Consider the following 16,078-nt stretch of genomic DNA (forward strand, 5'->3'; position numbering starts at 1 on the left):
GCTCGTGCGATCCGTGACTCAGTCAACAATTACTTCGGCCGGGTGGCAATGCGAACGACAATCTTTGGTATGTCACCATAACGTTACATTTGTAGTCTTTATATCTCGAGAAAACAGCTAACACTGAACTTATGATTTTTCCGATGTGTAATTCCGTAAAGCGAAGCGTTTAGGGAAGGTTATCTAAAGTTGTGGGCGAATATATCGGTCACCACGCTTCGCCAAATTTAAGTGTTCACTACTCGCTTTTACCATAAGTCTATAGGATATTTTTTTGAGTGAGGTATATTGAGGAGCGATTAGCGACCAGCAATATCCTGGAGTCTATAGGACTTTTGCTCGCTACAAATCTCGACTTGTTGCAAATGCTACGTGTTCTGTGGGCTTTGCTCTCGGTGATTCCTCGCAAATATAATGTTTTAATATATTTTCTTTTAATATGTAATTCGGGACGATAATAATTACTCGAAAAAGATATCATGATCACCGAAATAATACAGCACCTCTTCTTGCCGTGTCAACTTGATTTCCAGACAGATTTATTTTATCGTAATAAAATATAAAACCTGTTTTAACCAATCATTAATACCATCTCTGTAGATATGCGAGCCGTTAATCTCCTCAGTTTTTTGGGTAAATCCTCTCAGTTTGATACAATTATACATGATTGGCTAATATCCAAGCTGAAATACCATCTTTTAAATGCTCGTTTGTATCTAATTGTTAACCATTTTCCTCTACAATCAGCTTCGTCAGCAGGAGTACAATGGCGCTTCATTTACGCCGGCATCTCGAGCCTTAAGACAGGCACTGATCTGTGTCATGTCATGTAATTTACGTCGAGATGCTGCAACTTGAGCTGTTCAAACGCGGCGCTGGTGAGATTTGAGAAGTCGAAGCGCGCCGAGGTCTCGATTGACGCCGCGGAGAGGATTGGGCAAGTTCTACCACGACTATACTCATTAGTGATCGGCTCTGGACTTGGATTGAATGCTAGTGTGCAAGAAATTGTTCGTCAGGTGGTTGCCAATACGAAGGAGACAAATTTGTTGATAATTTCCGATGTCGACGCTTTGTTTCTTGTGCGTTTGGAGCCAGACATTGTGAAGCGCCATTGAAACGCTATAGAAACGCTATTACGCTGAATGCAGTGCGTCATACCTTATGTCCTAGGGAGATAAGTATAGAAGTATAAAGTTGATTGAAGATGGAATACGCACGAAAGTGCGTCGCTGCGTGCCTGTTGCCGCACGTCGATGTTGCCCAAGCTGCAATGGATTTCACTACTCGGCTAAGCGAGGCGCGAAAAGAGCGAGCGCGCATTCATTTTACAGCTTAATCAGGGACCACGTGATGCCGTGAATGTCAAACACGGAGAAGGCGGTGCTGGAGAGCGGCACTATGGGATTTGACCACAATATCTTCTCGGGCTCGCTATCTCTTTACAATCTACTCTAAATACTGGGTCAATCGGCGCTATCACGCGCCGATTGACCTTTTAGATAATGTATTGATTAACAACCTTCAAGTGTTCATTTTAGGTAACGATACACCCCGTTACAGCTACATTGAATGTTGAAATAGTTTTGGCATGGCCACCGGCACCATAAGCTTTCGAGTTGTACTTGGGCGCAGAACTTGGCACTGCCACTAGTCTCCATTCTTTCGGCAGGTGCGAACTTCTTGAGTATCAATTCTCAGCGACATGCCAAAATATTTAAGTTTGAATTATTAATTACACTCGAGCAGCATTAATTGTGAGAAAAATCGCTACACTAGGCTTCCTTATGCGGTGTTGTTCAGAAGCTTGCGGTCGCTAGAAATCTGAGACCACATCTCGTCGTATGCCAAAAGTGACGATTCCATGCTCATTTTGCGCTTCTTGAAGTCTTTTCCTCGCTTGCTACATACTTCATCCTTCGCTAGTAAAGCATCACCACCTTCTAGCTGCTCTTTCGAGATATTGAGAGCTTCTCCTTTTCGTTTTTTTCTTCTCTTCTTCGTCTGTACACTTCGCTTTCTTTCGATCGAATTGTCGTTCTTAGATAATTCTAATGTCTCTTTGTGGCGCTTTTGTGAGCTGCTTATCGGAATTGTTCTTAAATTCTTCTGACTGCCCTTACACTGCGAGCGCTTCCTTTTCACAGTCAAAAAGGCACCACCTTTATCGATGGCACAATGCTCCAAGTGATGCTCCATGTCTTCTTCAGTTATAAGTTGCTTGGTTTCACATACTCCACAAATTGTCAGCCTGTGCAAGTTCAAAAGGCAAATTTGACGGTGTGTTTTTAGTTCATCCGCCGTCTCAAAACATTTCAAGCAAAGCGAGCACTTTGCAGGTTGTAAAACATGCACGTCCAACACGGTAGTTATGTCCCTTAATCGAAAGCTCTTTGTCGCCTTTTGCTTCTGAATGCGCAGAAGGAGCTCGTCAGACAAGTGAATCAAAACTAATGCATCGGCTGCAGCATAGTGCAATTGACTCTGCGTGAGTGGTCGTCTCGCCCAATCGGATGTTTGTTGCGTCTTGGCAAGCCTACGATGCAAGTAGAAGAAGACGAGCTTTTGAAGACTGATGGGATTGTGCGCTCCCGAAAGTGAAATAGACAACTCATTAACCTCGATGACACTCTTGCAGACTCTAAAGCAGGATGCATTGGGGTACGATTGCGCCAGCTCTCGCAAGTCTTGATAGAAACTTTGTCCGAACTTAATTATTTCTTTCGACAGAAGGATAGTTGTTAAAGTGGCATTGTAAACCTTGGGGGATAGGTGCAGCAGATCGAGGATGAAGACTTCCTCTTTCTGACTGGCATCGCGCATTGCAATCTGCAACAAAGCGCATGGATTGCGTCGCTGGAATTTTTTTCGGATGGGACGAGTTTCCTGTCATTGAAAAGGGTAAATGGATTGATTGGTTGGGCGTGGATGAAGACGTACGCACCGTATCGAAGCCCAGCATCAGCGCCTCAGGTAAACGAGTGGCGCAATAATACCAGTCCTGCTTGTTGGCTACAAAGTGAATAGTTACTCGGGACTGATCGATCACATACTGGGGACACTGGTTGATATGCGCCGTCAGTGTTAACACCATGTTATGGGAGGTTGTCAACATGTGATGCACACTTTCGTTGGATGTAACCTATGAGCTCAACGATGTACCGTATCTTTGTAGTCCTAGGCTTTATTGAAAAGTCAACCAATCAGTACGGAAATATGTTCCCTAGAAAAAAAAATCAGAATGGCAAAATGCGTATTGAGTGACGCAACAATCTCAACACATGTTCCACTATCACATGTCACAGCTTTCAAAGTGATTTAAGCTCCTCTCACGGTTGCCGCATGTTCCTCTTTATGAACCCACTTCATTCAATAAAGATACTTTCCCGCAATTATGAGAAATAACAAACTTTCCGCGTGCGGTCAGTTCCGGTTAGCAATTTACCAATCTTCTCAACCTTTCAAGCCAGAATCAAATAGAATTAGCAATGTTAAAAACATGGGCGAAAGTTGACTCGTTTGACGTCCTGGGTTGTTTATCCCTCGATCATGGAATGTGCCAAGACAACCCAGTCGATGCAAGCTGGAGGCAACGTCGTCGATTACGAAGCTAGCTCCACAACTGTCCAATCTAAATGATGCAATTCAGGTTTATGTCCGGCCCTGGCAGTTTGCCCATCCTTCCACGTAGGTACGAAATGACCCCACTCTGTCATTTTAGGTCTGCCGAAGAGGCGCAAACATGACCGCTCAGCTTCAGCCGTTAGTAGTAGAGCTCGCTGTCGAAGGTATGATGTGCATGAAAAACTGTGGATTGGCTGTGCAGAGCGCGCTGCATAGCGTGGAAGGGGTGGCCGATGCTGTTGTCAACTTTGACCAGCGCAGTGCACGCGTCGAGTGCGTCCCGGGCGCAAGCGTGACGGCCAACGAGCTCGTAGACGCTGTCGAGAGCGTGGGATTTGGAGCTGCTATTAAGCCTTCGGCCACTTTGAAAACTGATGGGGATTCTTTGACGCTTGAGCTGCTAGTGGAGGGCTTGATGTGCCAAAAAAATTGTGGTACAACCGTTCAGAACGCGCTGCGTGGCGTGAACGGTGTGGCCACGGCTGTCGTGAATTTCGAGCAGCGCAAGGCGACGGTGACCCTGCTTGGACCTAGCAGCACGACACTCGAAGAGCTAGTGGACATAGTAGAGTGCGTGGGATTCACAGCCAGCGCTTACGACGCTACCAGGGCTGCGGCGATCAAGTTGCAAGCTCAAAAAGCACAGCAAATGGAGACAGAGAACGTGGTGCTCGATGTACCCGACGCCACTGGCCATCCACGTGCCGTATTTCACGTGGAAGGCATGAGTTGTGCTGCGTGCGTCAAGGCCATTGAAGACTTTGTGGGCCAAAAGGAAGGTGTGCTACTCTGTCGCGTGGGGCTTATCAGTCAAAAGGCCGATATTTTGTTTGATCGGGACTTGATCAAAAACGAACAAATAACACTTCAGAAATGTATTCAAGATGCTGGCTACAACGCGACTTTCTCCCATGTGGTGGAACCTGGGGACGACGACTCGTTGGAGATTAAATTTCGCGTGACAGGCATGACCAGTGCTGCTTGTGGGAAGAAGATTGAGACGGCCGTGGGAAATTTACCCGGTGTGACTAAAGTGGTGGTCCATTTGTCATTAAACAAGGCTCATGTGCATTTCAAACAGCTATCAAAGACTGGACCTCGTGATGTACAAGAGTGTATTAATGCGTTGGGCTTTTCGGCTGAAGTGGCATCCGAGACGATTGACCAAAATGCCATGAGCAAGTCGGAAGTAACCAAGTGGCGTAAGTTGCTTACCACAGCCATGATTTTCTCCCTTCCAGCGATGCTTATTCACATGGTATTCATGTACATTCCTGCCATTGAAATGATTTTAATGACCCGTGTGATAAATGCGGTAACTTTGAAGCTTTTGCTGCTCTTTTTATTGGCCACTCCCGTGCAATTTGGCGTCGGTCAACGGTTCTATGTGGCAACATGGAAAGCTCTGCAGCATGGCGCAATGGGAATGGATTTTCTGGTTGTCGCTGGCACGAGTATGTCTTATATGTACAGTCTGGTGTCGCTCATTGGTTCAGCTGTGCACGAGAATTACAATGGCCACCACTTTTTCGAGTCGTCGGCAATGTTGATTACATTTGTGACTCTTGGCAAGTATATGGAGTCAATGGCAAAGGGCAAGACGGCAGATGCATTGTTTGAACTTATGAAACTGCAGCCAAAAACAGCGCTGCTTGTCGTTGGAAATGGTACGAGAGATCGTGAGATTCCGATTGAATTGGTCCAGCGGGGTGATCTGCTTCGTATTTTACCGGGAGCTAATATTCCGACCGACGGTGTCGTGAAGTCTGGATCCAGTACCACGGACGAATCGATGCTGACGGGTGAAAGTATGCCAATTATTAAGAAAGAAGGTGATTATGTCTTTGGCTCGACGGTTAATCAACAGGGCACATTGTTAATTAAATCGAGCTGCACGGGAGGCGAGAGCTCGGCGTTGGCACAAATCTGTGCGTTGATTGAAGATGCTCAGCTTCACAAGGCTCCGATCCAGGCATACGCAGACTGGCTGTCATCGATTTTCGCTCCGTGTGTTCTCGTGTTATCGCTCTTGACATTTACCACTTGGATTGTGCTTTTGTCAATGAGCATTGTGCCTGTAGATTGGAAACTTGATCTGGGGGGATCAACAAGTAATGGCCATGCAGATGATTTCTTTCTGTCAATATTGTTTGCAATATCCGTCGTTGTGATCGCGTGCCCATGTGCTTTGGGTCTCGCAGCGCCAACAGCTGTCATGGTTGGCTGTGGGATTGGTGCGAAACATGGTGTGCTTATCAAAGGGGGTCGTGCATTGGAGACAGCTCGCTACATCGATACCATTGTGTTCGACAAGACAGGAACATTAACTGTAGGACACCCGTCCGTTCGCGATGTCATTGTTGCCGATCGACTATACACGCCTCGTGAACTGCTTTATTACGGAGCTTCCTTGGAGTGTGTGAGCGAGCACGTTCTTGGTAAGGCTATTGTAATGGCTGCAACCGAGCATGAAAAGTTGGAATTAAAGGACCCGACAAATGTGTGTGTAATTCCTGGCCGTGGTATTGAAGGCGTGGTAGCAGCTAGTTCAGTAACGTCTCGATCCACTCCGTCGAATGTACTGGTGGGCAATTTGGAGTATTGTGAGGAGAAAGGCATTGAAATTTCAGAGAAGATGCGTACACACGTGCACGAATGGAGATGGAGGGGAAGACTGTTGTAGTGGTGTGCGTGAAAAATAAGCTCGTGGGTGTCATTGCCTTGGCGGACGCTCCTCGTCCGGGGGCTGCAGCCGTTGTGAATCATTTAAAATCCATGGGATTAGATGTGTGGCTCATTACGGGTGATAATCTTCGAACAGCCAGTGCGATTGCCCGCCAGATGGGTATCAATCACGTGAAGGCAGTGGCATTACCGGGCGAAAAAGCTTCTCAGATAAAGGCTCTTCAGTCGCAAGTTAACCCAGTGACGTTGAAGCCACGCATTGTGTGCATGGTTGGCGATGGGATAAACGACGCTCCAGCTTTAGCACAGTCGGACATTGGCATGGCTATTGGCGCTGGTACACAGATTGCGAAGGCAGAAGCTGATATGATTTTAGTGAAAAGTGCGCTGACAGATGTCGTAGTGGCGCTCGACCTGGCACGCGTCGTGTTTTCTCGTATTAAAGTGAACTTCTTCTTTTCAATTGTTTACAATATCGTTGGTATTCCTCTCGCTGCTGGTGTGTTCTTTCCTCTAATCCATCGGATGATGCCGCCTGCGTGTGCTGGTCTGGCCATGGCTTTTTCGTCTGTGTCCGTTGTGATTTCATCGCTCTTGCTTAAGAGTTACCAGCCACCAGTCATCAACAAAACAGATCGAAAGATTCGTTTTAACGAAGATGTCAAAGTAAAGGAGCTGAAGGACATCATGCGGCAGAAGCTTGGTCCATCGCAAACGACATACGAGCCTTTAGCCATTTCTGATGAGGTAAGAAATGCTTTACATATATATGAATCGGTGTTGAATTTTGCATTTGGTCATACAGTGGGAGGAGTGATATTCTCATCAGTTTGAATTGGGGAATAGTTAAATTAAGAATGTTGTGGAGTGTGGAAGCGTGCTCGATAAATATTGTTATGGTTTAGTTTGATCAGCATGGAAGGCACCAGTTATTGAATTGTCTTGAGCTCATTGTGAAGCTTTGCTTAGTAATTTAATGTCGAAGATTTTTCGCTAACGTTTGAAATTTCACTTGAAACACGACGAAGGTTGATACGAAAAATATTTGTGTTACGGCCAATATTTTCGTTTTAATGCTTGTTTTTAATTTCGTAAAACTGACGTTTTCACAAGATCATTACGCACAAATTGCTGCAATCAAAAGTATTTTCTAAAGATTTACAAAAGTCAGCTAAATGAATCGATCTTCTCTTTGGGTAGAAGTCAGTGACTCCACTTGAGAGCGAGTGAGCGGTCTATCGCTGCGACCTGATCCTTTGTGGGAAAGCGTGTGTGATTTATTCCCATTAAACGCTGGACGACCCTTATAACCTGGCAGCTGTAGCCAAACTCGTTGTCGTACCAGATGTATAGTATCACTTTGTTCCCATCCACAATAGTTGCCTTTCCGTCCACTGTCCCAGCGGCACGACTACCAATAAAGTCAGTCGACGCGACTTCTGCCGAGTTCACAAAGTCAATTTGATTCTGAAGTGGTGAATCCACCGATACTTTAGACATTAATGAGTTTATAGAATCTTTGGTAATCCCTATCGCTTTGACCGGGTCGAGCGTCAAATTGAGAATAGCCAACGATACATTCGGCGTCGGCACACGAATAGCATTAGCAGTGAGCTTACCTTCGAGTGTCGGGAGGCACTTGGCCACAGCAGCTGCAGCGCCCGTCTCGGTGATTACCATATTAAGCACTGCACTGCGACCACGACGCTCTTTTTGGTGATAATTATCAATCAGATTCTGATCGTTCGTGAAAGAGTGCACCGTTTCAATGTGACCTCCTTGTATACCAAACTGCTTTTCAAGTACATACAGCGACGGTGCAATGGCATTAGTCGTGCACGAGGCAGCCGAGAAAATATTGTCAGCTGTCGATATGCAATCGTCGTTGACGCCCGCTACAATCGTTGGCACGGTGCCTTTCGCAGGCGCCGTCAGTAGGACCTTGGAAACACCTGGAGATTGTAGATGCAGTCCTAACACATCAGCATCTCGCCAGCGACCAGTGTTGTCAATGACAATAGCATTTTGAATGCCATGTTTAGTATAGTCGCACTTATCTGGTCCATCCGAGTAAAGGATCTGAATGAGGTTCCCATTGGCAATGATGGCGTTCGCTTCCTCGTTAAACGTGATGCTACCATGAAATGGGCCGTGCACTGAGTCACGACGTAGCAGGCTAGCACGCTTCATAAGATCTCCTTTATTACTGCCTTGACGTACAACAATAGCACGGAGCATGAGCTTGACTCCAGGGCCGCTCTTTTCAATGAGAAGGCGGGCAAGCAGACGACCGATGCGACCAAATCCATACAAAATTACGTCGCGCGGTATAAGGGTAGGAGCCTGAGTCAGCGAGGCCATTTTTTCATTGAGGATCTCTCCGAGCATTAGAATCTTCGATTCGCGGGTCTCGATTGTGGTCTGAGCCTGCACATCGAGGACTTCCTTCTCCATAAATACAAATGTGCGGCCAAGATCGATACGGATGTCACGCGCATTAGTTGCATACTGAGCTACTGCAAGCAGCACCACGAGTGTCTCGGTAGGCTGGAGGCTCTTGCCCACGTACTTGCACACATAATTGTGCAGCTTGATAATATCGATACTATTCTTGTGCACAAGTCCCTTGCCAAAAAGCACGCTCACCACATTATTTTCACGGTAGAGGCGGCCAATGAGCGGTACCATGAGGTCAGCTGCATTTTCCTGCAATTTCCACTGCTCTAACTCATCTTTTCGCAAGGCATTCATCTGATCGCAACTAAGGTGTGAGTTCGACATGGTGCGAAGATCGAAATACTTAAAATGGAAGCAACTATGATTCAAAATAGTTTTTGCCTTGCGCCCCCTCACTTGACTATTGCTAGAATTAAATAGAAATGATGTTAAAGCAAGACCTGTTTCTCAAAAATATGGACATCTGATCAAATGTGGAGGTGCTGACCCATTTATAGCGTTTAGGCTACCGACGAGGTTGCGTGTGTTAATGTCACGAGGCTTGACAGAGGGAGCAAGCGAGGTGGGAAAAGCAGTTTAAAGATTCTAGCATTAGATGGAAGCATTGTCAGCAAGCTGCCACCTCGTGAAATTGAGCGAATGATGCCGAAAGCGTCGGATCTCGAGGATTTAATGCACACTTGCTGTGCTGCATACCTTGTGTTAGATAGCTGACGCATCTCCAGACTGAACGTTCCACTGTAAATAGCTGTGCGTGATAAGTTTGGCTTTGCATTTCACGACACGGTTCGAAAAACAGTGACAATTTTTTTTGCATGTAAATAACACGCGAGCTATAGGCAGCAGTAGCTTCCATCTGACCAGCGGCAGTAAGGTTGCCGCCATGAAAAAAAATCTATAGAACTAAATGAATAGCCAAGGGTAGAAAAACAAAACTTCGTTTTGTAAGGCATTATAATTGTATCAGTCTTCGAAATTGTTAGGCTAGTTTCTTCACCACCGAGGCAGCAACAAAGCCAAGCACACCTAGAGTCGCAATGTGTAGCCACGTTGAAATAGAAAAGAATGGGCAGTCCTGCAGACTGTTGTATGGAAGACTTTCGTGCATGCGCATCGGGCAGCCGCCCTGCAAGGTCGCCTCGCGAAATCGTGCCATTTCGACTGCAGTCTGCGCCCATTCGGTGCCGTGATTGTGGCCCTTACCCGACAGGCCCGCGCGGTCCTTGGCTTGTCCTTCGCTGAGCACCGCGAGGACGCCGAAGATCACAGGCACGCCCGTGTCCAGCTGCACACGCATAATTCCCTGCGAGACGGCTTCACATATGTACTCAAAATGCATGGTTTCTCCCTTAATTAGTGTTCCCACACAAATGACGGCATCGAACTTCTGCGATGCGATCAGGCGGCTGGCGGCGTAGGGTAACTCGTAAGCGCCTGACACGTCAGCGATCACAAGGTCGCTCTCAGACACTCCAGAACGAAACAATTCCGACTTTGCGGCCGAAACTAAAGAGTTAACCACCTCGGCGTTCCACTTGGTATGCACGATGGCCACACGTAAACCCTTCCCATTCGTCTTGCGGCAACTTAGCGTACTTTTAGCGTCCTGCTTCATGAGTGCTTGACAGCCACGGTGTCAAAAAAAAAGTGAATTTGAATTTGGACAATTCAACATTAAAATATAACAATTAAAGTAATAAAAAAGCAGAACTTTGGTTTTAATCACCTACTAAATATATCTTGGTTTTCGTTATAAAAACCGTCTGCATCACCCATAATGACAAACAGAAGAAATACTGATTTGAATGTTGGTGGGTGACAAACGACACTTTAGAAGCGGTGTCTTCAGCTAAAGTTAACCATCCACCAGCTTTTAAATCAAGCTTCTTTCCGATGCGTTTCAAAACGGGATGTACAGTTACATAAATATTGTAAACTAGGAGAATAAAGTTAGATATTTTTTTCTTTTCGTTTCCAATATCATACACGGCACCAGGGCCACAATTCTGTTCATGGTGGAGTTTAATTTTCAAATCAACTCTACCAATCGCTGCTAGAGGCGCAAATGGGCGGTGAGCAATGAGTCCTAATACATTCTTAGATTAATACATCAAGTCAGTCAGGGATTACAATCCGTTGGAACTTAATTATATTACTACAGTCTTACTTTTCCCTATGCTAAGTCTACCTTCGTCATGACCCCTTGCCAGGCGTTCTTAGCAAGCTAAAAACTCTACTTCACACGTCGTGACGTAAAGTACTCGGCGGCACATTTACCTTCACTGTAATCAGTATAGGTTAGCTAGTAGTGAGGTAGTACTAGCAAAAGGTACCTGGAAGCACTTCGTGGTCGGTACAACGACCACGCACGTACCATCCGACATGTACAAATTAGATACAGTGGAAAGGAGCTTTCACGCCCGTATGACGCTTTCACGCTACGCGTGAGAGGTCCACTTAATTGAGTGACCTCAAACGGAACGCGATCGGTCGAATGAGTTCGACCGTTCGAGGGCCAGCCCTTAGTGCAATGTTTTTCGCCCTCGGATAACGTTCGGCTACCGCCGAGCTCATACAACATGAACGAGACGCGGCTTGAAAAAAGGTAACCTTGCTTCACCAGCAAGGCTCTTATCACACAGAGGTGTTTGGAGAACAGTATGTCAAACAGCTAAAACTGTTGAGACAGCACCATGTCCATGCTGCTAGCCGGCCGAAGTTTTCGCGTCGAGCCGAAAACTAAAACATTTGAATTTCCAGGTTAAGGCAGTCGAAGGTGACTCCTTTGTAAGATGGCTTGTCAAGTAAGACGATTCCATTGAGGTCGCCGCGTCGATTACGACGCCACAAAAGTGAAGTTTGGCTTGTCCAACTTGGCCGCACAGCCAAACCTTCGGCCTTAGGGTTCAAGCATGACCCATATGTGTTTCTGTCGTATGAGTTTTGTAAGACCCGGCTATTTGAGCCGCCAGGTGCCAGGGCTCGAGCGGACCTCCTGGATTTGAAGCAGGGCAAGTGTGATATTCACGCTTATGCTCAACATACACGATACTTAGTCATTTGTATCGTCAGTCATCCGATTGATGAACAAACACATATTACTGTGTTCATTAAGGGTCTTGCAGGTAGTCCTGCCAAAACCCACCTGCTCTGGCTCGACTTAAAGACGCTTGATCAAGCGATCTCTGTAGCGGAACAGGTGGACTTCAGGTTAAAAAAGGCTTTCGTCCACTCTAGTTCATATCGTCCAGCCGGAAGCAAGTGGACCTCTGTTTTGTTTGAGAGCAATAAACCTCGCTCTTCATGCGACAGATCATTTCACAAATATGCAATCGCTGTCAAAAGACAGGGCACTGCGCCTATGAGTATAGCACCACAAGACTAGTGCCTAGAAATGCTAAGCGAAATGATCGGCCTCCCGCTAAAAATGGCGGAGGACACGGATTCGTTGTTGTTGCGAAATGGCAGTGGCGAGGCGTATATTAAAGAAGCGACCGAGATCAGTACGTGCGGAGCGCCCTATAGGTCCGGCAACATCAAGAAAAATTTGCTGATCTCTTGTCCTGTTGATCCAACACATACTGAGTGTTACTGCTCCTGGTGAAAAGTGACTTGGTAAACCAGCTTCAAATCGTAGCTGATCTGAACAAAGACGGGTTTTCTACCAATGCGGCTGCACAGAATGATCAAGCAGTCCTCCCTGCCAGTATTGAACTGGCGACCTTTAGATTATGAGACTGACGCGCTACTAATGAGCAAAAGGAGCAGGTTCTACCCTGGTGTAGTGGCTAAGCATCGACTTAGTGACCCTGCGGACACGGGTTTGATTCCTACACTAGCCAAAAAAAGACTTTCCGACACCCTTGGGACCCCGAATATAGTTGATCACAGATAAATTCCTGGGCTCGTCGTAAAATGAAAGAAACATAAGATTAAAAATGACGCAGATTATCGAGCGATTGACCACACGAGCGTTTGTTACATGTTCCGCCCGCTTCGCACGACGCACCTCCATACCTGGGTTGCAGGAGCGGCGTCAAATGGTGCTTGGTCCCTGCAATTCCACGGTCTGCCTTGCTTCGTGTTGTGTGATCGCCAGCAACACCAACGAGACCTCACCCAATGACAGTTCACTCGCAGCGTGTGGGTCGAGAGTAGATCCAGTCGTTTATCAACTATAGCAAGCGTTTGAGAGTGACTTTGCTCCCAGTCGTTGAAGACTTGCAGTTCCGTCTCGCGTTTCGGCTTCTGCCTATGCGCTCTCAGTTCTGGTTCTTGAAGGCGTCCATCCCACGCATTCGCATCTGTGTCCGTCCGCGGTGCAACGCGATCGGGACCGAACAATACTTGTTCTTCGACTGTGTGCTTGCCGTGCAGCTCTGGGAGCATGTAGCTCGATTAGTGACTCCATTTTTTTGTCGTCTGTAGCTTGGCTGACTATTGTTCTGGCAATGCGACCAAGAGTAAGAGAAGAGTGGAGAGACAACAAAGTGGTGCTTTACGACGTCTGGCACACAATTCGAGTGGTAACGCTCCACTTCCTTTGGACTGATCGCATCGGGTGCCTCTGCGATGGGTGGCAGCCAACACCAGCTCTCCCTTCCTAGCGAAATTGTAATAATTAAACTTTGAATAGCATTTCCCCGGTCATTTCCTCGACAGCTTGCGCCCACTTTCGGCACAGCCTTCGACGTCGCTACGACCCTGGCCAGCGAGCGACACAAGCAGACATTATCGTCCAGATTATGCACCAACACCACGTCTTTCACAACTTCATACGGACGAACCCGATTGCAGGTATGTATACTTCCTGGGTAATTTTGTACGTAATCCCATGTGCTATTCTGCAGTTGCCGCTGCTGCTCACGGAGTTAATGCTTCCCCTTGGACGATGAGGGGAAGGTGGCCTACAAAAATCACAAAACCAAATATTGTGTGACACACACCAAATTTAAAATATGGGGGACCAGGGCGAACGGCAGTATTTTTTGCGAAGGTATTAAGAAATCGCATATTATAATTTTACATATGTCAATGTCATTCGAAGGTGACTGGAAATGGGTGGTGCAGGCCATCCTCCCTCAGCCTTATTATTCTCATTCTTATCATTACTGAATATGCCGCGGAGAGGAACATGCGAATTTTTCGAGGTTACCCAAATACCTATAAATGTGTGGTGTTCAGCCCCCCCTCAATATTCTCACTTTTTAACTTGCCGTGGAGCAAGGTAAAGAATTTTTTAAGCCCAGCAATCAGCATCATGCCAGGTACGAGCACCGACGGGGCGTTAAGCTCCGCGAGTCCTTATGCGACGGCGCCATCAGACCAGGGCTCGGAGAAGCCACCGACGCCGATTCAAGACCCTATCGCGCGAGGTTTATCGCCGGAAACGTGGGGGGACACTGAGTCTTGAAGAGGTTGTCAGCGGCGAGACCGAGCCTTTGGAAGATGAGCCGCGCAAACGAGACTCCGAAGAGCTGACGCAGTCTTTCGCGGCGGTGACCTTGCCACGGGAAGTGGCAGCCGAAGAGTTGAAGAGCAAGTTCCAGTCGAAGAGCAAGGACCCTGACGATTCGAGTGCTGGCGCAACAATGTCCCGGCCGACCGAGTGGCGAAGGATTTGTCGGCCCCGGCACCAGCGACAACGACGCCATTCGGGAAAGTGGGGCGTGTGGGAACGAAATCCACGGCCCCTGCCGAAATTATTCGACTTGTGCGGAAAACTCTTGCGGACGCCTCGCCAATGGCAGCGGCGCTAACGCACATGCAGGCAGACGCGGCAATGAGACTTGCTGGTCTGGAGGACGACTCCAATGATGACTTTAAAGGAAATGAAGCGATGCCTGACGCCCACCATTGGAAAGAAGGCGAGTATAGCTTTTGTACGAGCTGTGCCAGACGGCAAGGGTGGCACTCGAACGAAACAAACAGCAGCACAATCAGCTGGAGGGAATTGCAAAAAACGCTCGCCCCACGAGCGATAGCGGCCATGCGCGCCCTCACACGGGTAACACGGACAAAGTTTCCGGTTGAACAAGTTCGAGATCGACGCAAGCAATTCGGTGTATACTTTTACTTATTTTTCCGCTAAAGAAGCCTCATGGACGCCGGGGGCAACCTAAGAGAGGATGGACTGGGGAGTATGTGTAACCTGGTCGATGAGTGGATCGACGACACGAAGCGGTCCATCCAATTCGAGCAATACGTCCGCGGCAATTTTACCGGACATCGGCTAATGACAGCAAGACTGTGGAAGAAGTTTAAGCAGTTAAAGAATATTCCGCCCGGGGATGGGCTCGGTATGCCGAAGGTAGCCGAGTTGCTGCTTGTGGTGGGGAAGTTGCACCTCGGGGCAGCACGTGAGGTGCATTAAGGAACCCTGAAGAAAAACTTGTTTCGAGGGATGACGAGGGGAACCGTACTAGCTCTCTATGAGTTGGGGTTGGGTCCCGGAAAGTATTTGGTGGACTGCTACTTCGGTGCGGGACGCCGCCACTGTATGGCGTTAAATATTACTGGCAGCTTTTACCATGTCTGGGATGAAGGCGAGTGGGTGGGACTATCGGACGTGAATGATTACTTGACCGGAGTGAATGGTGTACTTCAATTCGTGTTTGTGGAAGACCTGAAACACCCGACGAAGGCCAATAACTGTCACAAGGCCCACACCCAGCGCGTTGAAGAACAAAATGCGGCGCTACTGAAAGAGTTCAAGCAGAGTGCAGCGAAGACAAAAAAGCAGGCACGTTAAAGAAACCCAACACGGTACTATGTGGCACCGGTATGGCAATTTCAGTTAGCTTGGCCATTTGCTAGGTAGATTGAGAGGTTTCACTGTCTAATGTTACTAACAAATACAACCTTTCGACTGAGTTAAAGAAGCGGCAACTCGCAAACGTAACATTTTCACGATCACAAACAAGCAGCGATATTTGTTTCACGGCCCAATTCTCCTACTAATCCGGAACAAATTGTATACGTACCTGCCTTCATGTAGCTCAACTTGAAGCCTTTATGTTAAATCAAATTGCTTCTTTGAAAAAGATGTCATCCCTCCCCAAGGCTAAGTATCTTTATTGGGCACTATTCCACGAACTCACAAGATATTTGCATCGATTGCGATACTAATACCCGTCATGCAACTCGCAACTTCGTGACAGTGTGGACCAGCTCCAAATCATAAATCATCTGACCAATAGGATTTTCTACCGACGCTGCTGCTCAGAATATTTAAAGCAGTGCTCCCTGCCAGGATCGAACTGGCGACCTTCAGATTATGAGACTGACGCTCTACCAACTGAGCCAAAGGAGC

At 47.2% G+C, this 16,078-nt stretch overlaps 3 protein-coding genes across 3 annotated transcripts; 1 reads left to right on the forward strand and 2 right to left on the reverse strand.

Annotated features, from left to right (window-relative positions):
* Positions 1 to 6,675: 6,675 nt before the first annotated feature.
* On the forward strand, positions 6,676 to 7,126 carry CCR75_000041 (uncharacterized protein; the record flags this gene model as incomplete). Its single annotated transcript, XM_067958149.1, has 2 exons — positions 6,676 to 7,056; positions 7,115 to 7,126. The coding sequence occupies 2 exons, from the start codon at positions 6,676 to 6,678 to the stop codon at positions 7,124 to 7,126; spliced, it is 393 nt and encodes a 130-aa protein (XP_067817027.1).
* Positions 7,127 to 7,353: 227 nt separating this feature from the next.
* On the reverse strand, positions 7,354 to 9,090 carry CCR75_000040 (uncharacterized protein; the record flags this gene model as incomplete). Its single annotated transcript, XM_067958148.1, has 1 exon — positions 7,354 to 9,090. The coding sequence occupies one exon, from the start codon at positions 9,088 to 9,090 to the stop codon at positions 7,513 to 7,515; it is 1,578 nt and encodes a 525-aa protein (XP_067817028.1). The 3' UTR covers positions 7,354 to 7,512.
* Positions 9,091 to 9,745: 655 nt separating this feature from the next.
* CCR75_000039 (uncharacterized protein) lies at positions 9,746 to 10,381 on the reverse strand (the record flags this gene model as incomplete). The annotated part of the gene is made up of 1 exon (XM_067958147.1): positions 9,746 to 10,381. The coding sequence occupies one exon, from the start codon at positions 10,379 to 10,381 to the stop codon at positions 9,746 to 9,748; it is 636 nt and encodes a 211-aa protein (XP_067816291.1).
* Between the last annotated feature and the right edge of the window lie 5,697 nt (positions 10,382 to 16,078).

This window comes from Bremia lactucae, linkage group LG4, assembly GCF_004359215.1.
Source record: "Bremia lactucae strain SF5 linkage group LG4, whole genome shotgun sequence".
In the NCBI taxonomy this organism is placed as follows: domain Eukaryota; phylum Oomycota; class Peronosporomycetes; order Peronosporales; family Peronosporaceae; genus Bremia; species Bremia lactucae.